The sequence below is a fragment of the Gorilla gorilla genome, chromosome 10, assembly GCF_029281585.2.
Source record: "Gorilla gorilla gorilla isolate KB3781 chromosome 10, NHGRI_mGorGor1-v2.1_pri, whole genome shotgun sequence".
NCBI lineage: Eukaryota > Metazoa > Chordata > Mammalia > Primates > Hominidae > Gorilla > Gorilla gorilla.
Genome location: NC_073234.2, coordinates 37,646,970 through 37,671,989, shown reverse-complemented (window position 1 = coordinate 37,671,989; position 25,020 = coordinate 37,646,970). Strand labels below are relative to the sequence as shown.

The 25,020-nt window shown below is 36.4% G+C and overlaps 1 protein-coding gene across 1 annotated transcript in view; it reads right to left on the bottom strand.

Moving 5' to 3' along the window:
- The window catches only part of LOC129525975 (T-box transcription factor TBX20-like), a 53,587-nt gene that overhangs the window by 16,178 nt on the left and 12,389 nt on the right, over nt 1-25,020 (bottom strand). Inside the window, exons 2-3 of the mRNA XM_055358885.1 lie at nt 22,269-22,427; nt 12,896-12,972 (exon numbers count right to left, since the gene is read on the bottom strand). Coding sequence (XP_055214860.1) covers nt 12,896-12,972; nt 22,269-22,427 — 236 coding nt within the window. The remainder of the gene's footprint in view (nt 1-12,895; nt 12,973-22,268; nt 22,428-25,020) is intronic.

The window sequence follows — 25,020 nt, the reverse complement described above, 5'->3', positions numbered from 1 at the left end:
TTTTTATATGTGAGAAAGAATAAAGCACATACTAATAATTAAAGTTATTTCCATTTTTACAGGATTATAATATTATAATATGTTGCTCTATATTCCAGAAATAAAATTCAATTTACACTCCTTGATTTCTGTCTCTTTGTTCTGACATCTGCTATAGTCTGAACATTTATGTCCCCTAAAGATTCACATGTTGAAACCTAATCACCAATGTGACAATATTGAGAGGTCAGGCCTTTGGGAGATGACTAGGATGAGAGGGTGGAGCCCTCATGAATGACACTAATGCCCTTATGAAAGAGCCTGAGGAAGCTTACTTGCCCTTTCCACCAAGAAGGCACCGTTTATGAAGCAGAGTGCATGTCCTCACCAGATGCTAAACCTGCCAGTACCTTGCTTTTGGACCTTTCCAGCCTCCAGAGTTGTAAGAAATAAATGTTGTTTATAAGCTACCTTGTTTATGGTCTTTTGTTATAACAGCCCAGATGAACTAAGATACATCTAAGCACCACTGTATTCCTGGATCCTATCCCTCCAAGCAGAGGTGATGCAGCTGTCCTCCTCTATCTCAGAAGCCTAGTCTGCTCTGTGACTCCTCTTACAGAATGTGGGTCTCAAGGGGAACACTGTGGGTCAGTGGGAGCAGGGGGCAGAAAACTTTTTTCTGTAAAGGGCCAGATAGTAAATACGTTAAGTTTTACAGGTCATATGGTCTCTGTCACATATACTCAACACTGTCATTGTAACACAAAAACAGCCACATACAATACTTAAACAACAACAAAAAAACAGACCGTGTTCCAATAAAACTGTATTGGTAAGCAATAAAATTTACTTTCAGATTATTTTCACATGTCAGGAAATATTACTTTAAAATTTTTTCCAACCATTTAAAGAGGTAAAAAACCATTCTTAGCTTTAGGCTGTACCCAGCAGGTGCCAGGCTGCAGTTTGCCAACCCCTGCTTTAGGCTATTTACCTGATTAGATGTGTGCCCCACTGACCCTGCACTGCTCCTAAGGAAACATGCTTTGAAAACTCTACAACCCAGCCCAGAGCTGTGTTAGAACCAAACACCACTTTCTTTCCAGCACCATAAATTATTATGAAAGACCCAGGAATTATTCACAACCATGAACTTCTTTAGCAACTCTGCCAAAATGTTTACTTCTTCATTATGTTGATGCAGATAAAACTTCCACAAATTCCCAGAATATTAGATTTGCAACTTGCTTTCCTAAAGTCTCCTTCCTCACCTAAACTAATAGAGTACACCTGAGCTCTGAGCAAAAAGGGCCAAATCCCACCGGGCTTATGTCCAAACTTCATGTGTTTGAAAGTTTTATTCAGTGCAAGTGGTTTTAAAGTCACTTTTATAGAGACTCTTAGTGTGAATTTTGGACCAATAGGGTGATATAAGCCTTTATATTTAATTCCCTGACCTACTAATATGAACAAGAAAACAAGAGAAACTCAAGAAATGAGGGAGGGTGCCAACTATATATTAAAATATTTCAGCCACAGACAGGTAAGGAGTAAGGGCAGCACCAGCCGGCATGCCATCCATCAGCACATCAGGAAGAAAGATACCCGGGGTGGAAATAAACAAGGCTTCTGTTGGAACTTCATCAAAACCCCAACTTGGAGCAAATGGGGTTAAAGACGAAAGCAGATCTTTGATCAGTTCTTTGGGGAACAGGTTGCCACACAGCTGGAGTCTAGGAGGAAGGAATCCCACGGCAGCCCTCCCAGCCAGCACATGGTGTATTTGGCACACTGAACAGTGTGGGCCATCACGATGGCCAGCTCTGGAGGAGGGCATGAGGCTGCTGTGCTAGGTGAGGGAACCAGCACTGCCCCAGCTGGTTTCTAGCTGCTGAGACAGAGAGAGTAGCCACATCAATGCCAGGTCAACACTCCTTTTTCAGAAACTACTTCCTTATCTATCTGCGACAACTCTCTAACTTAAACAGAATTTCCACATTGGTAAAATGATAATAAATGTATTGCCCCTTCTTCAGTCTATACCTGGAAGATCTAACAAACAGCTTCAGGCTTTTACTCAGGATCAATTTCAGCTCCTAATATTAAACAGACATTCTATTCTACAGATGAGCTAAAGAAAAATAACTGGACATTACAAAATATTCAACAGTTCAAAAGAAAATTCATTAACAGAGCAGAACAAATGACTTCTTCTGAAGCAGACTTATTGCAAGAAACAGAAGGACACATTTTAAAATCTCTAATTTGTGCTTTTAAAATTTTAGTAAGATTTAAGAAGACCCTGTATTAATAAAATAGGGACTAGTAGTCATGAAAAGGAAACAATCTGAGCATGTAAAATTACACTTACAAATAACACAACAGAAATTCTCACATTTTAAAGGAACTCAGTAAAGACAGAAGACAGAACATTAGATGCTGCAGAAAACAGAATCAGCAAATTAGAAGATATAAGAAGTTCTCCCAAAATTCAGAGTTAAAATCTAAAGAGAGAAGATAAATGGGGAATAGATTAAGGAGATGCAACATATGTTTACATTAACTTTAAGAAGATAATTTCTAAAAGACGACAAGAAAGAACAATGAATAAAATTCTAAGTCCAAGATTATTTAAGCAAAAATTATTCATTGAGGGAGAAGTACAAAAAAAATCTCTATTTCCTATTGTATAGGACAACAAAATATACACTTTCAGTCTTGGCAAAAAAAAAAAAAAAAAACAAATATCAAAAGAAAAAGAAAAGAAGAAAATTTTCCTGAGCTCAATTAAGACTTGAATTTTCAATTGAAAAGGCTCAGTTATATTTAAGTACTAATAAAAACACTACAACTGAACAGATGATACAATTTCTGAATTTCAAAGATTGAGAAAACTTTCTAGAAACATTTTGTCCAGACAGAGAAGAAACAAGTAAGTTTCCAACAAAGAAAGACAATGGGTTTGGCATTAGCTTTTATTCCACAATACTTCAAAACTAGATGACAATACTTAAAAGGAAGCTTGAAAGAGTTCTAAGCAAAAGGACTGTGACTCTAGTCAGGTTCATACATAATGGCAATGGAGCCTCTCAGTTATGCAAGAACTCATAAAGAAGATGACCCACTTATACCCTTCCTCAACCAATTACTCAATGTTTACCAATAACTGACAATAAAGTCAGAACACAATTCCAATAATTGAAGAGAGTACAGAAGAAATGAGCAGTAAACAGTGAATATGCCTGCAATTAAATTAAAAATAATTGTGGCTAATCTATCACAATCCTGATGTTCATTAAGAAAATAATTTGAGAAAGATGATAAGAAAGACCAAGGGCTAAAAACCTGATTTTAAGTCCCAGATTATTTAAACAAAAATTACTGGCTGAGGGAGGAGTAGTATCCTATTTTATAGGATAACAAAATATATACTTTAAATCTTGGCAAAAAATTGAGAAATATCAATTTTACAATGATGTCCTATTGGAATTTAAAGGCAATAATTATTAAAAAGAAATATAATGAAGATTAGAGAAAAGATTTTTGTTTCAGATGAACTAAACTGGGTTTAAGGTTCAGCTATCACAAATCATGGGAATTTGGATAAATTATTAGTATCTCGAAGCTTTCGTGATCTCATCTACAAAATAAGTTTCTTTGTTATATGATTATTTTGAAATAAAATATATATATATATCCCATTGTCTGACACATGGCACATGTGGAGTGTTGGCCATTATTGTTAATAATAAAGGGAAAAAAACTTGATAAATATAACAAAAGACAGAAAAAGATTAAAAACTAAAGCCAATAGCTATATTAAACAGAAAGCAGAAATGGTTCAAAGAAGCACCACCAAACATATCAGTTATCATAATGCTTGAAGCTGGGTTAAGTTTTTCTATTGAAAAATAAAGACCCTTAGATAAGACTTTAAAAATACAGCTACTCTGTATGCTGTTTTTATAAAGACACATCATTCACTCACTCAACAAATATTTGGGTGCTCCCTGTGTGCCAGACACTATTCTGGGATCTGAGGATATGGTCAGGAAACAAAACACAAAGGCTTTGACCATTGTGCAGGGCAGCACAATCCAGTAGGAAGGTTAAAGACCCTCAGGCTGGGACAGCCCTCGCCATGTTCAAGAAATGTAATCAGGTCTGTGTGGTGAAGGCAGCAAGCAGAGGAGAGTAGAGTTCAGAGAGGCAACTGGGTCAGGTGGGGTAGATTCTACAGAACCTTTGAGGCCTTGTCTGGACTTTGGATTGTACCCTAAATTAGAAGGTGAGGAATTGGAGGGCTCTGAGTATGAGCAATGTGATCAAACTTCCTTTCTTTGGAAAGATTATTCTGATTGCTGTATTGAATAAAAATAAGGCCAATATTGAATGAAGGCAGAGAGATCAGTTAGAAAATTAATGTAATAATCTAGGAAAGAAAGGACAGTGGCCTAGATAAGAGTGGTAGCAGTGAAGACCGTAAACAGTTGGACTCCTCTGGACTAGAAGGATTAGTTGACAAGATGAGTTAATTGTTTGGATGTGTAAAATATGAGAAAAAGAAGAGTCAAAGATGATTACAAGTTTTTCGGCCAGAACACTGGGAAGGATGCAGTTATGAGCAGCTATGATGGGAACAGTAAGGGAAGAGTAGGTGTGGAGGAGTGTGGTTAGGCAGCCAGTTATAGGTGTGTGAAATCTGAGGTGCTCTTAGGGGGACAGGGAAAATTAAAAGCAATAGCCAGTCAGATATTTGAATCTGGAGAGGCCAGAACCAGAAATGTAGGTTCAATAGTCATCAGCATATAATGGTACTTAAAGGCATAAAACCGGGACAGAGCACCCAGAGACCAGATGTAGACTGAGAAGAGAAGTGCAAGGACTAAGGGCTGGAACACATGGTGTTTACAGATGAATGAGATGAGGAGGAGCCAATGAAGGACATACAGAAAGCATGGTAAATGCAGTGGAATAAAAAACAGAAGACTGAGTGGTCTGGGAAGCCTCTTTCCAGAAAGGAAAGAGGAGAGAATGAATGACTGTGCCAAGGGCTGCTGACAGGCCAAGGAAGATGAGGTCTGAGAACTGACCACTGGGTTTAGCAATGAGGAGATCACTGGTGACTTTGACAAGGGTGGACTAGAGGGTAGTAGGGATGAATGTCTCAGAGGCAGAGGAGAAGACAAAGGGAGGAAAGAAATGGGAAAAGAGAACATATAAAACTTTTTCTGAGGAACTTTAAGAAGGAGCAGAGAACTGGGAAAGTCAGTAATTCAAAAGACAAATGGGGCCAAGAAAGGGTTGTTTTCTTCTTAATGAAAATGACAGGATATTGATGAGAGAGAGAATATTGCTGTAGTCCTATGGATTTTTAAGAATTAAAGGGTAAACAAAAGAAAGCAAAAATTTTAAAAGGGTAGCCATATAAGATTAAAGTAGAACTTGAGACAAAAACAATTACATGGGACAGACATTAACATATATTTGACCAATAAACAATGGAACAGACTAAGACAGTTGTTAAAGTGGTATTCCCCAAAAGAATACTGCACCCAGGTGAATTTATGGACAAGATTTATAAAATCTTCAGGTAAATGATCATTTCTTTGCTTTTCAAACTGATTCTGACAATAAAAGGAAGGAAAAGATTTCAATTAATTTGAACAAATTAGCAGAAACCAATACCAACAACTGACAAGAAAAGGTACAAAATCAACTAATTGTTTCAAGATTGATACAAAAGGTCCTAAATAAAATATAAGTAGTTTAAATCCAGTAATTTAAGAAAAACAAATAAAATCCAGGCAGGAGGGCTGGGAGCGGTGGCTCAAGCCTGTAATCCCAGCACTTTGGGAGGCCGAGGCTGGCGGATCACCTGAGGTCGGGAGTTCAAGACCAGACTGACCAACATGGAGAAACTCTGTCTCTACTAAAAATACAAAATTAGCTGGGCGTGGTGGCACATGCCTGTAATCCCAGCTACTAGGGAGGCTGAGGCAGGAGAATAGCTTGAACCTGGGAGGTGGAGGTTGCAGTGAGCTGAGATCACGCCACTGCACTCCAGACTGGGCCATAAGAGCAAAACTCTGTCTCAAAAAAAAAAAAAAAAAAAATTCCAGGCAGGAATATAAGGATGGTTCAACAGAGACAATATGACTATATTATAATGTCATTTAAAATTTTAAAACAAGGAAATAATCTCAATAGATGTTAAAAGAGCATTTACTATAAATTCAATTAATGTTAAGATAAAAATTATTAATTTAGGTATGAAAGTTATTGCTTTGGTATAATAAAGAATATTCTTCTGAAACCAACAGCCACCAAAAACCATATGCAATGAATCAAGAACAAGAGAAAAATACCAACTATTATTATCCTTCAATGGTGTCCCAGAAATTTCAATCAGTGTAATAAAACAAGAAAAAGATATTTTTAAAAGTATAACTACTAGAAAGGAAGAGATAAAATCATCATTTTTGCAAATGATATAGCAATTTAACTAGAAAACACAAGAGACTAAAATGAAAATTTATTAAAACTGATTTTTTAAGTTCAGTAAAATGGCACAATGCCAAAGACACATAGGAATCAACAGCTTTTTGCAGACTAAATTAGGCAGATTTCTAATTTAAAATTCTCTTTACAAAAGTAAGCACCTCCAAAAATCTCTCTAGTGTTTTCCAATAAAAATGTAATGTGAGTCACACATGTAATTTTAGATAAGCCCAGTTGCCACATTAAAAAAATAAAAAAATATACTTTATGTAACATAATAACCCAAATTATTATTTCAATATACCTAATTGATATTTTTTCAATGATTTTTTTCATACTGAGTCTTCAAATTCTAGTGGTTTTTGGTAGTTAGTTAACCTGCTTGTGTGTTTGCACACTTAACAGTATTATTTCACATCTTCACTAACCACCTGTGGCCAGCAGCTATTGTATCAGACAGAGCAGCTCTCATAGGCCTAGATGTGTGCCTAAGAACATCTGTGCAGAACGTACAAACACGAAAACGGCGAAGTGCTACATAACACAGGAGATTTCAGAAAGAGGACAAACATATTACATATTCATAGATGAGAATAGGAATATGTGTCTTTGAATACTGATATCACTGTAAAGACATCAATTTTCCCTCCCAGGTTATTATATAAATTCAACACAAGCCTAAGCTAAATTCCTGTAACATTTATGTAGAAGACCTGACAAAAAGATTTCAAAGACTGGAAGCATAAAGATCAAAGAATATCAAGAAACTTTTAAAATGACAAGTAAAAACGATTGGGATTTGCCATATCAGATATTTAAATATCAAATATTTACAATTTATGAAAATTACAACAATATGATACTGGCAGCTCAACAAACAGACTGTAAGAACTAGTATGCATAAGAATTTGGTACAGCATGTGACAAAGGGAGAATGAAAAATAAGTGGGAAATGAATACGTTAGTAAATGCATATTAATAGTATTCAGGCCACTTGTAAAAAATATAAAGTTGTATGTCTATTTTATAATGTTTACCAAAATAAATACTACACAAGTCAAAGGTTTAAATGAAAAACTAAAAAGCAGTAAGATGATTTAAAAATCTATAGTAAATGTTTGTATTATTTTGGAGTGAGAAAAGTTTTCTAGGATAGAAATCAAAGAACGAGAGCAACAGATTTGGTGATAAAACCATCTATGTATCAAAAGCATAAATAAAAAGCTAATTTTCAAACTGGTAAAATGATTCCAACATATATGAACAATAAAATACTAATACTCTTGATACATAAGTAGCTTTTACAGCTCATTTAGAGAACAAGGTGAACAATCCAAAAAAAAAAAAAAAAAAAAAAACCTAAGGACATGAACAGGCCAATTCCCAGGAGAAAATACAAATGTTCACCTATGAAACTGGCAAAGATGAAAAGACGATGATTATGTCGGACAAAGGTGTAAAGGAATGGTAACTGCTGTGAACAACCTTTTCTGAAGGAAACTTGGCAGTATGCATAAAATGCCTTAAAAACATATACAGTCATGTGCCACATCACAATGTTTCAGCCCACAACGTTTCACATATATGAAAGCGGTCCCCTAACATCAGAACGGAGCTGAAAAATGTCTATCACCTAGTGACATCATAGCCATCACAATGCAGCAGCACAACATGTTACTCACATGTTTGTATAAAATACATCATACTTGATTAATGATAATAAACAATGATGTTACTGGTTTGTATACGTACTATGCTATAATTTTTATAATTATTTCACGGTGTACTCCTTCTACTTATCAAAAAAAAAAAAAGTTAACCGTGAAACAGCCTCAGGCAGATCCTTCGGCAGGTATTCCAGAAGAAGGCATTATCATTACAGGAGATGTGTGTTATTGCCCCTGAAGACCTTCAGTGACAGAAGATGTGGAGGTGGAAGACAGTGATATTGATTATCCTGACCCAGGGTAGGCCTGATGTGTGTGATTATGTCTTAGGTTTTAACAAAAATGTTTAAAAAGTAAAAAAAAAAAAAAATTGAAAAACTTAACAGAATAAGGATATAAAGAAAAAATGATTTTGTACAGTTGTACAATGTGTATGTTTTAATCTAAATGTTACAGGAGAGTCAAAAAGTTAAAAAAAATAAAAAGTTTAGAAAGTAAAACAGTTATAATAAGCTAAGGTTAACGTATTCTTGAAGAAAAATATTCTTTATAAATTTAGTGTAGCCTAAGTGTACAGTGTTTATAAAGTCTACAGTAGTGTACAGTAATGTCCTAGGCCTTCATATTCACTGACCACTCACCCAGAGCAAATTCCAGACCTTAAGCTCCATTCACGATGAGTGCCTTATACAGGTGTACCATTTTTTATGTTTTACACTGTATTTTTACTGTGCCTTTTTAATGTTTAGGTACATAAATACCTGCCCTTGCATTACAATTGCTTACAGTATTCAGTACAGTAACATGCAGCACAGTATGGTTTATAGGCTAGGATCAATAGGCCATACCAAATAGCCTATGTGTGTCATAGGCTGTACCATCTGGGTTTGTGTAAATACACTCTATGATGTTTTCACAATGACAAAATCTCCAAACAATGCATTTCTCAGAATGCAGCCCTTCTGTTAAGTGACTCATGACTATACATCTTTCCACTTACATGAGGCACCCAGACTAGATAAATTCATAGATGCAGAAAGTAGGATACAGATTACCAGGGTCTTGAAGGGAAAGTAAATTGGAAGTTATTTTAATGGGTACAGAGTTTCTATTTGGGATGATGAAAACATTCTGGAAACGGATAGCAGTGATGGTTATGTGACATCATGAATGTACTTAATGTCACTGAATTGTACACTTTAAAATGGTTAAAATGGTCAATTTTATGTTATGTATATTTTACCACAACTTCTAAAACCTCCATTGCATGACTATGAATTTTATTAAACCATTCTCCTATTATTGAATATTTTTTCCAAATTTTTAAACAATTAAAAATAATACTATGATAAAAAAATACATCCTTTGACTCAGCATTTTAATTTGTGGATATTTATCTCATGGTAATAATTAAGAAGACGTGTAAAGATGTGTATTTTCCTCCTGGCACTATTTGTAACAGCAAAAAATCAGAAACCTAAATAACTAATGCATAGGATTAGTCAAATAAATTACAGCACATAATGGAAAATTAGAAAGCCAATAAAAATTGTGCTGCAGACGTATCTATTTATATTAAGGGGAAATAATTAAAAATAATATGGTTGACAAGATAAACTTTAAAGGAAGTAAATGTTCATACGTGCATAAGAAAGTATCTGAAAGAATATATAATGGGGTTTTGCCAGGGGTCACCTCTAAGGAAATGGGGTTTAACTGCTTTTTTATGCTTTTTCTTACTTGTCCATATTTTCCGATTTTTTGGCAATGCACACAAACTCTTTTAGTAAAAAGAAAAAAAATTAATAAAAGAAACTTAATTTTGAATAAATCATAGATAACTCCTCCCAGTTATTTTTCTTTTCTCAGAAGTAACACTGTGCCTTTGTGTACTGGACAAAGTGAACCGCATCCCCCCAGAAAAGAAACATAAAATGCCAACTGAATGACTGTCTAAAGCTTGTTATTATATGGAACCAGCCAATAATTGTTTCCCCAATCTGAGAAACTAGACATTAGATTATACAAAGATATCCCTTTGGGCTTTTGGTTTGCTTCTTGGTTGACCATAGTAGGTATATTACAAAGCAGTAATGAAAACACTTTCTATTTTTGCCAGTGAGGTGGGTTTTCTTTTAGAAATGAGGAAGACGATGTCCCTGAAAAGTAAGGCTACACACAAAGTGAGACATTCAAGTACCTCAATGGAACCTAGTAAAATTAGAGCAAGAAAACTAAAACACCTTTAAGAGTATCTCAAAAGCTTGTGTAGCTGTAGAAGGATTAAAACTGTGAATTTAGAGGTACAGGCAAACAGATCCAATCCTAAAGGCATTTTTGTTTGGGTGTCCCACACATTAAGCTGTAAATCTGAAACAGGAAACTTGAAATCATTAAGGTCACATATTTATAACATCATATTCAATTAGCTTAGAAAAGTGCAATATCTGTCATCATGTCATAAAAAGATGTGTTTTTCTCTCAGATCTCTCATAAAGAAAAGCTCCCTATATTGTTAAGGATAGGGCTGTTTTCAATCAGTTACAAGGAGCAATTCAATTACTGGATGATTTAGTGCAGTAACTGACTCCAGACTAATTTAATTTCTTTAGGTCTCTAAAGATCAATTGATCTGATTTGTCCCATCCCCAAAGGCTGTTTATGAAAAATTCAGACTTAAATATCTGGAAATGAAATCCAAAACCTCGGCCAATTTCACACTAGTTAGGTCATCTTGCAAACTTTCAGCTAGTCATGTAAGAGTGCTGTCTTTGCCCTCAGACCATTGAAAGCTACTTAGCTTCATGTATATGTGAGCGCTCCCACATCAGGATGCTTATCCAATAAGTGGAAAATGTGGCCGCATGCATTATCAAATCTGCCGTTCTAAAGAGCAGTCAGACTGAGTACCTCCTATCTTGTAAACCAATGTGCAACTACAAGGCTATTTTTACTCTAGGAGTAGTTTATTAAGACTATGAAACATAGAGTTACATGGGATAAAAGTTGTCAGATGAAATGCTCATATAACAAGATGAAGAACTTGTAATTATTTTACATTTTTAGATTTATAAAATGCTGTCATAAATGCCAGCTTATTTGATTCTCAGAATAAACCTCTGAGGTGAGCAGGGTTATTTTTTCCATTTTCTAGATGAGTGTATAGACTCACAAGTCTGGTGACTTCTCCAGGATCACTCACCCAGGAAAAGGCAGAGGTGAGACTCTAAGCCCTAACTTTTTTTTTCTCCCAATATAGCATGCGTACCCCCATGGTCTGAGACAGAAAATACGACACACACTATAAAAACAGATCACTATCACCCCACTGCATCATTGTCTCCATTCTTACTTAATACCTGAATAAAACTGAGAAAAAGTTCACTTATAACAATCCCAACTGCATAAACCCGGTCTGCAGCAGGGCTTCTGGCCCTCAGAAACAGGAAATAAAGTCATGCCTAAATGAAGTTGCCTTTTGCAAGTGGATTCCTTTGTTGCCCACACCGCTGGTACCACATTCTCAGTGACTTGTATCCCACCTAATCCGAGAGTTACCAGTTGCCTTCTCTCTGCACTTTGCAATGGATTTTCAATCACAAGCTCAAGTTTCTTTTCCTGATCCCAACACTTCCAACCAACTTGTCAAGCTCTCCAACTATTTAATCTTTCTTTTCTGCTCAAATCCCATAGTTCCTGGCCAACATTCAGCCTCTCCTGCTTGCTCCTCTGCTTCCCCACTGAGCCTCTAAGTCTGTTCCCCTAAATCAAACCTCCGCCTCACATTCTGCCATTTGGGAAGGCTTAGGAAGGCTGAGACAGAGGTTGTTAAAATATGTAATTATCTTTTAATTTGAGTTGCCAAGATAGATTAGACAGAAGTGCTGAGGTCAGCAGATGTGGCTATGTAGGTAACAAAGAGTGCAGCAGAAATGTGCAGCAGTTAGTAGGGAAATTACACAGATGTAGAGATAAGAAAATCAGTGGTTCTCGTGGCTAGGGAAATTCCCTGGTCAATCAAGACATTGGGCCACATAAAAGAATTAGTGTGTTTAAGAAGTAAAAATAATCAATTAGGTTTAAAAATCTTCTCTTTGAAAAACAATTTTTGACATTCATACTGGGCAAAATATGTATCTCCATATAGTCATTACTCATCACCTCAATGGTCTCAAACTGCATGAACCATTTTAATTGAATAAAAAGTAGGGTACGTTACAGACACATGATTTCACTTGTCTTCTTAGACGCCTGATGTCTCTCCTATTAAATAAAAGCAGTCTACTATATTGGTAAAATTATGTGACCTTGAATTAGATTACATCTCCTTGTTTTAAAATTCCCCAACTACCCTTACACTCTTTGTGTTAGCAAATATATCTACTTGGGAAGGTAAAAAGCTATCAAGGTTCTATTTCTCTACAGACTGCCACTCAGTGAGACATGAAGCTTAAGAATGTCAAGAGGACTAAGTCTTTAATAACAACAAAGCCCTATTTTTTATAGTAGAATAAATGTCCTGACCAAAGAAACTATTTCACTCAGAAATTAAGCATATAATAGATCCAGTCACAGTAGCTGTCAGACTTAGGCAGTTGCATATGTACAAGGAATAGGGTGCAGAGAATAGAAGACTATATATAGTAAGGTTATGATTCTCTGGTGTCGAAAGGAGTGTGTTGTTACAAACTCCCTCTTCTCTTGATCTTATCTGAACAAGAAAGTAAACAGAAAATTCTCATTACCTCTCAAGGTCAGTGAGCCCGGAGGAATCCCAGAATCCTTTGGCAAAAGGATTGCTATCTATTTTCAGCTTCGTTATCTGGAGAAAGAATGGGTACAAAACAGTATCATTTCTGAGGTCAAGGAAATAAAATCATAAATAGTTTGTTCATTCTCCATAGCACACCAAGAATATCTTAATGTTTCTCAGTGTCGTGAGAAGGGTGGAAAATGCTACACATGTTCACAAGAGGGACAAATCCCAGCCAGGTGGGATGGTAAGGGAAGGCCTCAGAGAGGAGGTATTGAGGACAGGCTGGAGGTTGACAGATAGATACAATTAGGGAAGGGAGCCTTTGAGGCAAAAGTAGATGTGAACTGAGGTGTGCAGTATTTAATATATAATATATCAAAGGCTAGGGCTGAACTGAGGAATGGGAGAACCACCTAAATGGGAGAATTATGCAGAACTCCAGCATCGATAGAGAATGAAAGAAAGAATGCATTTGACTTGGTGACATCTTTTTTAGTACTGTGAGTACATACACATACCATAATAGATAAAAGGTAAAATGGCCAATAATAGCCTCCTGTTCAATATGATATTGATATACATGACATAAATACATGACATAAAGCCTTCTGAATATAAATTTTCTCCTATTTCCCTTTCCATTTGACTAAATCAGAATCAAATTAGTCCATCTTTTGTTATCCTTCCATGAAATGTTATTTATAAACTCTATGTTTTTATGGAAAAACACATTCTAATAATAATCACAGTCTGAAATATTAAATGTTCACGCTGTGGTATTCAGAATTCCCATACTACTACTATTAGCGTAGAAAGATCCATGAAATTATATGCCCCATGCCTCTGAAGGAGAATGCATTAAGTTGTAACGAAAAAATAAAGGAAACACTGATTAAAAGATACTCAACATGGAAAATACTGGAATTGTTAGAGCTGAAAGGAAGCTGAGAGACCATCTAGCCCATGGTCTTATCCGACAGATAATCACACACAGACTCAAAGAGCACAAGGGCCAAGATTCAGCTGGTCAGTAACTGAATTAGAACCAAGAAAACCTTTAAGGAATCATAGCTTCTCAGTATCAAAATTAGAACACATGTTCATCTCCAGAGAGAAATGCATGCTAAAGATTCTTAACAGGGGAAATAAGTTACAGGCATGTCTTCTTCTTTCAAAGTAAGGAGTACACAATCAAAACAGATAGTTTGAAATACTCTTGCCAGGCCGGGCGCCGTGGCTCACGCCTGTAATCCCAGCGCTTTGGGAGACCGAGGTGGGCAGATCATAAGGTCAGGAGTTCGAGACCAGCCTGACCAACATGGTGAAACCCTGTCTCTACTAAAAATAAAAAATTAGCCAGGCATAGTGGCATGAGCCTGTAATCCCACCTACTCAGGAGGCTGACGCATGAGAATCACCTGAACCTGGGAGGCATAGGTTGCAGTGAGCCGAGATCACGCCACTGCACTCCAGCCTGGGTGGCAAGAGCAAGAGCAAGACTGTCTCAAAAGAAAAAAAAAAGAAGACGAAAAAAAGAAATACTCTTGCCAAAAAGCAACTTTCTCCCCAGTCAAAGTATATCTATAGAACACTTTAAACTGTTAACACATGAGGAATTTCTTTTTTCATTTCAAAAGAAATGTGGTTTTTTCTTTTTCATGGTTTCTGAACACTTTCAGAACCAAGGCACAAGCTGCAAAGAAGCTATTTATGCCTTGCTTAAAATGAAACCCCCCATACTAACCCAGCCAGAAAGACTCCTCTATCAATAACACTGGCAAATTATAAGATTAACTCTTTGATAATATTAATTTTAGAAAAATTTGACAGTGCCTCAGAAATGCTCATTTTTAGTCCATGAACATTCACTGTTGAGCAGTTAGAAGAAAATAGCTATGCTATGAGCATTGGTAAACAGGGAAGCAAATAAGCTACATAAATCAGAAACCTGCTCTCATGGACAGCAACAGCTAAGACATGTATATGAAGAGAGATACAGGAAAGAGTTTATAGAGAACCTTCTCACACACAGCTACCACTCTCTGAAGAATGAAGCCTTGTTTCATCCACTTATTCCAACTAGGACTTGTTTTTGAAAGTCAGTTTTGGGAGGGAAGGGGAAAATATTTTTTTGTTTGAAATAAATTATAAACATCCTCTAAAGCCCAGGCAATTGATAGAGTCTATGATTACAAATATCAACAAGATTTTAAAATCCTCCAGGACATGAGCTATGTCTCTTTGTAACGAACAACTATACTTAAAATACGTTCTACTTCTGAAGTACTTTATAGTTCTTTAATATGCTTTCACAATAATTCATCAGCAAATAATGAGGATAAATCACCACGCACATGTACTGCGCTAGATGTCGGATCACATGCACAGCTAATCAGAGCTGGAACTGGCTCTAAATGATGCTAAAGAAGGTGGCACCACCTCCAACAGAGACATTAAGGGTAAATCAAACCCACATGAAAATTTCAAACTGAAACTGTGAGGTGGAGCAATAAAGGTAAGGATGCCTTTAAATAGCACATTTATAAAACTGAAAAGTAAACAGGCTTGCCAATGGATAAAATTTTCTACAAACAACAGATAATATATCTGATAAAAAATTCATTTTGAAAGAACTTTTTACAGCCATCTCTCTAAGATATGAATCATATCAAGCTTTTTCTGAGTCTTTACAAATGAAAAGGGTAGAAGGTATTACCTATCTGTTCTAATGATTAAAGATGGACTTTTGACATATTTTATCTCTGAAAAGAATTTTGAAAATCACATTTCTTGTTCTTCTTTCAAAAGATAAAGACTATTGGCTCAGAATATGATTGAGAAGTTATCTTAAATTCTCCAGTGCTCTAATACCACAGAAAATACATACTCTTAAAACACATGTTGCTCAATTGATGTGTCACCATATCTAATAATACTGCCATACTTTGAGCAAAGGAGTAACTTAAATTCAACATGAGTTTTCAGATGTCTTCGAATTTTCTCTCATTATGAGAATTATCTACTGCTAATATCATTTTAATCCAACTTTCATAATTCCTAGGAGTATCAGTGGAAATTTCTTTACATCTTGATATAATTTCAAACTTCAGGAAAGTTGCAAGAATAGTACAGGTGCTCTTATACACCCAGATTTACCAATTAGCTACAGCAATGATTTAATTTTAGTGCACTAATTAGAAAAAGAATTCAAAACAATTACTTTCTCTATTTCTATTTAATCTAATTCTAGGGAAAATAATTGCTTTTGTACGTGACAGCAGAAAAAAACTGAATGGATCTATTATCACTAAAATTGTATGGGAGCTCCGGGTTGATGCTACACATTCCTGAACAGCTTTTATGGGGTATTAATAATTAGCAGCACAGAGATTGTGGATTAAACTTCTTTGTGAGCCCACCATGTTCCTTGTAGCCCGCTGTCACTAGACTCTGAATCTACTAGTGTCCACAATAAGAACCCCACAAGTATTTGTTGAGCTTTACCTCAAGAACAAGCACAGTCAGAAATATGATCTCACCTTTTCACCAATTATAAACTGAAACCAAGAATTTACAGGAAAAGCATTTCACTTTTTAAATTTTAAGATAAAATAATTTTTAAATAGCAAAATTTTAACATTCTAGGTAATCATACGTTTTAAAAGGTCAGACATAGAGTTTATGCCACAATATTTAAATAAAGACCAGTAGCTATACAGAAATTCATTTTTAAGGTGTAGTTTTACATCTCTTTATGAAATTTGGGATAACTGAAAAAAAAAAAACACTGAGAACTGATGAGAAAAAGAAGCTGAGTTACAGACAGTGATTTCAGGTGGACACCATTTCATTCATGTCCGAATAGAGGATGCCTGCAGCTTGTAATGTTGTTGAACAAATCACGTTTATCAAAAGTAATCCTAAAAGAAGTATCAAAAATAAATCAGCTACCAAACATTGTATGTACAGAAACCAGAGATATGGCTTCTTTATAACTCACAAATTCTTAAAAGCAGCAATGTTTCTCACTTCATCAAGAGAAAACACTAACAAGCAAGGTTAGTAGTATGTGCTTAAGAAATGCTACTGTTTAGTGTGGGTCTACATATATCCAAGTTACTAATTCAGTCCAAAACACAACCCTGCTTTTTCATGTATTTAAATAATATAGAACATAATGCAATTCCTAACCAAAATGTTCACTCTTTTGGCATCTCTATTATCTTTAAGTAAATGTGTGGAGGGCAGATTTTGACACTACCTGCTGTGCAAAAGAGAAGGGGACCTTTTGCAGTGGTTATTCTGTATAATATCACTGGACTCTGAATCCAGCTAGGGTTCCCAGCCACAAGGTAAAATTGGCCCTCAGAGACCATTTCTCCAATTATCAGGAAAATATCTGACCAAAGCCATTTAAAAATGAAACTTGACCTACACTTCAACTCTACAGCAATGGTCTGCCTGCTCAAAAACAATGCATGACCTTTCAATCTTAAATTATAAAATAGTTTGTTGAAAGTGTAATGTATTTAGCTTTTATCCAATAATGTAAAGAAATGCAATCATTCCCTTGCAAAAACCAGAGAAAGAAATAGCAAATAAAAGGTCCTACTTTCATTACTTATAAATGAAACTACGAGGCACAATAAATGAGGAAGTTTTTCACGAATTGTTTTGGAAACTCTGACTTGAATTTCAACAGACATAAAAATAGCAGTCATATCCAAAGCTTAAGATATATGAAAGTGGTCCTAAATGTGAATTTTTAAATCTTCCTCTCTTTTCTCCTCCCTCTTTGTTCTTTGTATGTGAAAAAATTCTAATACTATACCTAGTATATATTTACTTTTTTCCTATATATTATATGTTATAGGCTATTATATGCTGCAGGATACATTATTGTATGCTATAGGAAAATTACTACACAAACTTGGTAGAGCAGTGAAGTCACAGTAGATGGTAGAAGGCCTAGAAAGAGTCAAGGACAACTTTAGAAAATGACATATGACTAATGAAAATGCTAACCCACAAGTTCATTTATTCACTGCACATATGTTTACTGAGCACCTACAAGAGGAATTTTGATTGGTTTTACGAGGTTTATAAACCATTTGCAAAACTGGCCTGTTAGGATACCAAATCAAATTGTTGACTATTAACTGGATTTCTATTTTAAAGGCATATGGCTTTGTGCAAGGGGCTATGGTTTTAAAGGTGGATATCGAAAAATAAACTCAGACATAGTAGAATCTATGAGAAAATTAATTCTGAATTTAGTCACTTCCACTGTGGTTACTCAGCAATGAAATGACATACTAATCATATTAATATTATACTTTATGCAAGAAAGAATAGCTGGGCACTGATGGCTGGATTTTGATCCCATTTATGATATTAATTAGAAATAAACCTTTGCCAAAGGAGCAACTTATGTGGAAATGTGCGTATTAGTATCTTCAGCTATTTTCATTACCCATATTTTCAAAGTCAGTTTTCGATGACACTGTCAGTGGTCACCACTTCCTTGGCCTTGCAATCTATTATGATGCCACCAAAAAGGAGGAATTAAAACCCAGAAGATCAAAACCTTGTATTGGTTCTGTCACTTACCAGATTTGTGACCTTGGGTGAATGTCTTAACCACTCTGACCTCAGTTTCTAATTCTACAAAATGGGACTCGTGGGGCCTTCTTCAAAGCATACAGTGTCAGAATTAAATGAGGTGTTTAGAAAAAAATGTGGAAAGGTTTTTCTAAATTAAAAGTAATAAATCCAAACCACGAATTTTAGCTGGATCCTAGTTCAGAGGGGGTTTAGGGGCAGTTGGTCTATCCTGAAAATTTTAATATAAACTGAATATTAGGTGATATAAAGAACAAATTCTTATAAATTTTCTTAGCTGTGATAAAGATGTTGGGATTACAAAAATAATGTTCTAATTGTCAGAATAGGCTTACAGAGTGTTTAGAAGTATCAGGAGGCATGCAACTTAGTTTCAAAAGGGGAGGGAAGAAAATGGGAAGGAAGAGGGGAAGTACGTTTGCATATAGAGAGAGGAAGAGGGAGGAAAGAGAAAATTCGGGGGAAAAGCAAATTTGGCATTGCTGAATCTGGGTGGAAGGCATGTGAGGTTCATTTTACTATTTGTTTCGTTTTTTGTATATCTGAAATTTGTTCTAAATAAAAAATCGAGTAGAAAAACAAGAATTAAATTAGAAAATGTCATTAAAGATGTGGTTCCAGTTGGATACAGCGAGTACTAGCAGATATTCTGACCTCCTGTTTAGGATGATCATTATCGTGTTACACTTGCTGATGTGTGGTGTGAGCAGCACATTTGTTTAAAAAAAAAATGAGCATAAAGAGTTGATGCTTTCTAAAATTGATGTCTCAGAGTCTATCAGGGCCAAGAGCTGAGAGAGGGTGAAGTTCTGCTTCTTTGGGAACAGGAGGCACTCACAGCTTAGGGGTTAAGGGCACTCCCTCTTGAATCTTAACCACCTGAATTCAAATCTGCGATGATAGGAGCAAGGTCATTTCAGATGACTTATTTAACTAGTGCCTCAATTACCCCAACTGTACAATGCTGAATAAAAATACGATTGTTCCTATCTCACGATATCATTGAGAAGATCAAGTATGATTATGAATTCAAGTGGTGTCTTGCACATAGTAAGTACCCAAATGTTAGCTGTTATTTGTATTATGTAAATAAGACCCTCCTATGATATGAGAGGTCCCGCCAACACTTACGCAGTCTTGCTCTCTCACCTATTAAACCAAATCTCAGGCATTATACTTTAAAGTTTACTAGAAACTTTAATTTTTGTTCATCTCTATAATTTTCACTAAAAAAAAATAAAGAGGAAAACAATTTACCTCCTCCTGCTTTGGCTCTCTTTAAAAAGAATTATGATAAAAGCAATGAGGTTTCCACATGACAAGTGTCTATGTCATTCCCAAACATCAATAAGGTTTCTTAAGTGAGCATGAATTTAAATTGTTAGAATATATTAGCATGGTGTATATTATAAAAGCTATGAAATCAATTAGTATAAATGAATGGAATGTTTTCAGAATCTTTTTGGAGCCTATGATATCTGCATTCCACGTGCCCTCAAATAAATTAAAATCAAGATTGCTGGTTTCAGTGTTCCAGATTCGCAGAGAAACAGCATTAGTGCTTTAGGCCTTTGTAGGCTTCCATCTAAACCCCAACTTTTAGTTTGGGCATTCTCTGAATGTTTCCACTCCTGTGTTATGATCTTGGAGATAATTCAAAGGTTACAATAATTGCCTTTACTATAAGATGATCAGCATGATAACAATTATGCATTAATTTCTCTATCTCATTAACTAATACACCACTAAAATTTTAAAATACAAATGGTGACAAATTCTTTTTTTGACATTTCTGAGATAGCCCCATCATAACCACATTTCTTATTTATAGAGCACCTTGCAGCTTCCAAAGGCTTAAACAAGCCTACACACACAACTACATTTGATCTTCACAGCAATCCCCTAAAATGGTCTGGTCAGTTCTTGGCCCTAATAGCTAGGTAAGGAAAACAGCAGCCACTGGTGAAATGAAATCTACTCAAAGTTGTATAGAAATCCTAGGAGAGTAAGCCTTACATACATCCACTCTGGCCATCTGCCCACATTCCTTTTCCAGGCTTCTACTACCTCATTTCTCTGAGGCTGGCTGTGATGTCAGCTTCATCTTGCCTTTCCCGAGGGTCTCCACACCACCTCGCTTCCAGGTGACCATCCTCCTCTGGACTCTGAGCCATCTACCAGACAGCATCTAATAGCTACTCACTCAGAACCCAAAACCTAACAACATCAAGACAAGAGGAGAGCAATAGTCTTGGTTACCTATGACCAATGAAACAAACACAAGATACAAAGACACAGAGAGGTCATAAACAACTGAATGTGTCAAGTAAACGGAGCACGTGACTTCCTTTTATATTGAAGTGTATGAAAAGGAATTCTATTTCTGGTCCTTTCTGATGGAGAGAAGTTACTCACCCTCTCTTAGCTTCAGCTTCCTCACCTATGGAGTGTAGTACTGCCACAGCCCCTTAAGCTTACGCTGGGCACAAAAGAAGAAAATGTATGGGAAGTGTCTATCAGTACATGGCCCTTAGTATGGCCTTGATAAATATTTACTAAGTTGGAATAAGCCCTATGGATGAAGAAATGCATTAATTTAAGTTTATTTTTTTAAATTTTATTATTTTTTTGAGGTGGGGTCTCACTTTGTCGCCCAGGCTGGAGTGCAGTGGTGAGATCTCTGCTCACTGCAACCTCTTCCTCCCAGGTTCAAGCAATTCTCCTGCCTCAGCCTCCCGAGTAGCTGGGACTACAGGCACCTGCCACCAGGCCCAGCTAATTTTTGTATTTTTAGTAGAGACAGGGTTTCACCATGTTGGCCAGGCTGGTCTCGAACTCCTGACCTCAGTTGATCCACCCACCCTGGCCTCCCAAAGTGCTGGGATTACAGGTGTGAGCCACTGCACCTGGCCAAAAATGCATTAATTTTAAATGTGATGTACAACAGAGAGTAAAAAATATAGGTTGAGTATCCCTTATCTGAAATGCTTGGAACCAAAGGTATTTTGGATCTCAGATTTTCTCAGATTTGGGAATTTGCATTATACTTACAGGTTAAGCATCCTTAATCCACAAATCTAAAATCTGAAATGCTCCAGTGAGCATTTCCTTTGAGTGTCATGTCAATGCTCAAAAAGTTTCAGATTTTGGAGCATTCAGATTTTGGGTTTTTCGATTAGGGATACTCACCCTGCATATAACTCAATAATATAAATTAGATATCTTGATGTTACATACTATAGTTTACTATCTAAAAAGACATTTAAAATCATTTTACCAGAATTATCTCACCCTAAATTATAGCTGAATAAAACCTCACAAAATATCTAAAGTATCAGCACTTTGGGCAGTTGGATAGAATAGGTGTGTTTAATTCAGCAGAGAAACTGAACTTTTAAATTTTATGAAGCAACAAGAACATGGTTATACATGTTACTAGGAGGAGGGAAAGGAGGCAAGTAACTTTCTGGAGAAGAAAATGTGAGAAGGCAGACTGGGGTAGGTGTGGGTGGGGAAGTGGGCAGTTAAAAACCTGACCCATAATGTAGAGATTCTAGAAAATATAGTGTAATACACAGTCACTCAACACACTCTTAGAGGTCCTAGCACTGAAACTCAATAGCTCTCTGCAAAGTGAACATCCATTTTTAGTACTGGGATATCTCTTCTCTCCAAGAAAATATAAGAACCTCCTAAATCCTTCCCTTATGCAGGAACTAAATTGTGAACTGTACACTCACCAGTTGATTCTGGTAGGCAGTGACTGCCGTAAAAACTGTTTCTGGAAAGATGAAAGTTCTAAATTCTTCAGACTTCAGGTTGAGCAATAAGGCTGTGTGATCTTTCTTCTTAATGATGTGCACCCTTGGCTGGAACTTATGCATTGAGTTCAAAATTATCTACAACAAAAAGAGGAGAAGTACTGAATTTTAGATACTTATACTGCTAAACAGGCCAAATTACAGTGAGGCAAGAAAGAACCAAATGGTCTACAATTTCAAAGTCAATTTTAAGATATGGATCTACCCTTTCCAGCCTTAAGGCAAATCATTTTCACAGGATACTGCAGAGTCATTGTTGTGAATCACATTTTACCAAAACAACTGCAAACCACACAGGTTGTTTCAAGTGTCCTTTCTAAAATGGTAGGGGGAGAGGTCATCTGAAGGATAAGTTTTACCTATTTTTAAAAATCAAGTATTTTAAATACTTTTGGTTTGCTAGTCTAGTTAGACCAAAGGACGCATGTCTAAATTTTCTAAAATAAGAAATCACATATTCTAAGAGGCCAGATTATTATTTATGGAGAAAAAAATAAAAGAGTTTAGAAAAGCAGTGGGGTGTTAGACAGACTTGGGTAAAAATTTTGAATCTGTCAGTTTCTAGTCCTTTAATCCTTAGCCAAGTGATGTCGTCTTCCCAATTTCTAGTTTATGCAAATGAATATGCAAAGCAAAAACAGAATGGTATTTATGGTACTAAATCATGTGTAGCTTGGTCATAATGATAAAACTGAAATGATTATTAAAAATTTTTTTTTCTTTTTTTTGAGATAGTGTCTCACTCTGTCACCCAGGCTGGAGTGCAGTGGTGCAATCACGGCTCACTACAATCTTGACCGCCCAGGCTCAAGCGATTCTCCCATCTCAGCTTCCTGAGTAGCTGGGACTACAGACATGCATCACCACACCTGGCTAAATTTGTTTTGTTTTGTTTTGTTTTTGTTTTTTTCGGAGAGATGGGGTCTTACCATGTTGTCAGGCTGGTTTCAAACTCCTAGACTCCAGCGATGCGACCGCCTGGGCCTCCCAAAGTGCTGGGATTACAGGTATGAGCCACTGCACCCAGGCAAGAATTTTAATAATAACCTTTAGGTTAAAGTAAGCCTCAGGTTAATCTCAAGGAAATCAAATTTCCTGGGAAATCAAAAAAAATCTATTTAGATTTTTCTGTCTAACTGGTACTTTCCATGAAGATAGTACTTGCCAAATAAAATATGGTAGCAATAAAGCTGTGGATAAAACTTAAGCTATAGAATGGCTTACCTTTAGAATGTCCCAGGTTACCAAAAACAATTTATAAAGAAAATGGTACTGAGAACGTCAGCAGGGCCTTTAAAAAGTGCAAAACATGTTCTCAGAGATGAACTGTAAGACAGAAAGGCAAGAAAGTATTGAGAAGTAAAGCTAAGCTATAAATCAAGGGGATGAGGTTTAAAAGAATCCACAGTATAATCAGAAATACATCATCTCTTAAATTAAAAAATAATAATAACAGTAATAAGCTCGGTGCAGGGGCTCATGCCTGTAATTCCAGCACTTTGGGAGGGCCCAGGCAGGCCGATCTCTTGAGGCCAGGAGTTTGAGATCAGGCTGGACACATGGTGAAACCCCATCTCTACTAAAAATACAAAACTTAGCCAGGCATGGTGGCGCACACCTGTAATCCCAGCTACTACTCGGGAGACTGAGGCATAAGAATCGTTTTAACTGAGAGGCGGAGGTTGCAATGAGCTGAGATTGCGCCACTGCACTCTAGCCTGGGCAACAGAACGAGACACAGTCTCATTAAAAAAAAAAAAAGAAAAGTAATAATAGTATAAGCTTCAGTTTCCAAAATTTGCATTCAGCTCTCCCATGTTGACCCTTCTTTTTTAACTGTCCCTACCACCTACCTCCAGGACTGTATTTATTTAGCAGTAGAGGGAATGAAATATAATAGGAGTAGAAGAAATATTTTTCCACTGCCGTGGGACAACTGTCTACTCCTTCCTGATGTAAAATTATCAAAACTAGAATAATTAGCACTGCCTCAGAGACTAGACACCATATTTGACCATATTAGATGGTCAAAATCATTTCCTCATGTCTGATTATTTCCTATATTTGCATATTGTCACCTTAGAAATACAAAGAATAAGATTCTTTTAAATGGACATTCTGGGCCGGGTGCAGTGGTTCACACCTGTAATCCCAGAACTTTGGGAGGCCAAGGTGGGTGGATCACTTGAGGTTAGGAGTTCAAGACCAGCCTGGACTAACATGGTGAAACCCCATCTCTAATAAAAATACAAAATTAGCCAGGTGTGGCACATGCCTGTAATCCCAGCTACTCAGGAGGCTGAGGCAGGAGAATCACATGAACCCAGGAGGTGGAGGTTGCAGTGAGCTGAGATCATGCCACTGCACTCCAGCCTGGGCAACAGAGTCAGACTCTGTCTCAAAAATAAATAAACAAACAAACAAACATTCTGACTTGTACATTAGTAGAAAGAGAAAAGAATACCACCCCTTTTAGAGCAGCCAGTATTACCTAAAGTCAGATTTTTGATTGCATATTAAGCTTGCCCAAGTCAAGTGGTGCTCAGAGGTTAATGAACCCACTCTGGAAATAAATGGGTAGTGGGTATCCTCTTTACTTTTCTCTGGGGCCAGTGGAAAACGCATAGGGAGGAGTGTTCAAATGTTATTATACTTTTTTCAGGTGAGTTTC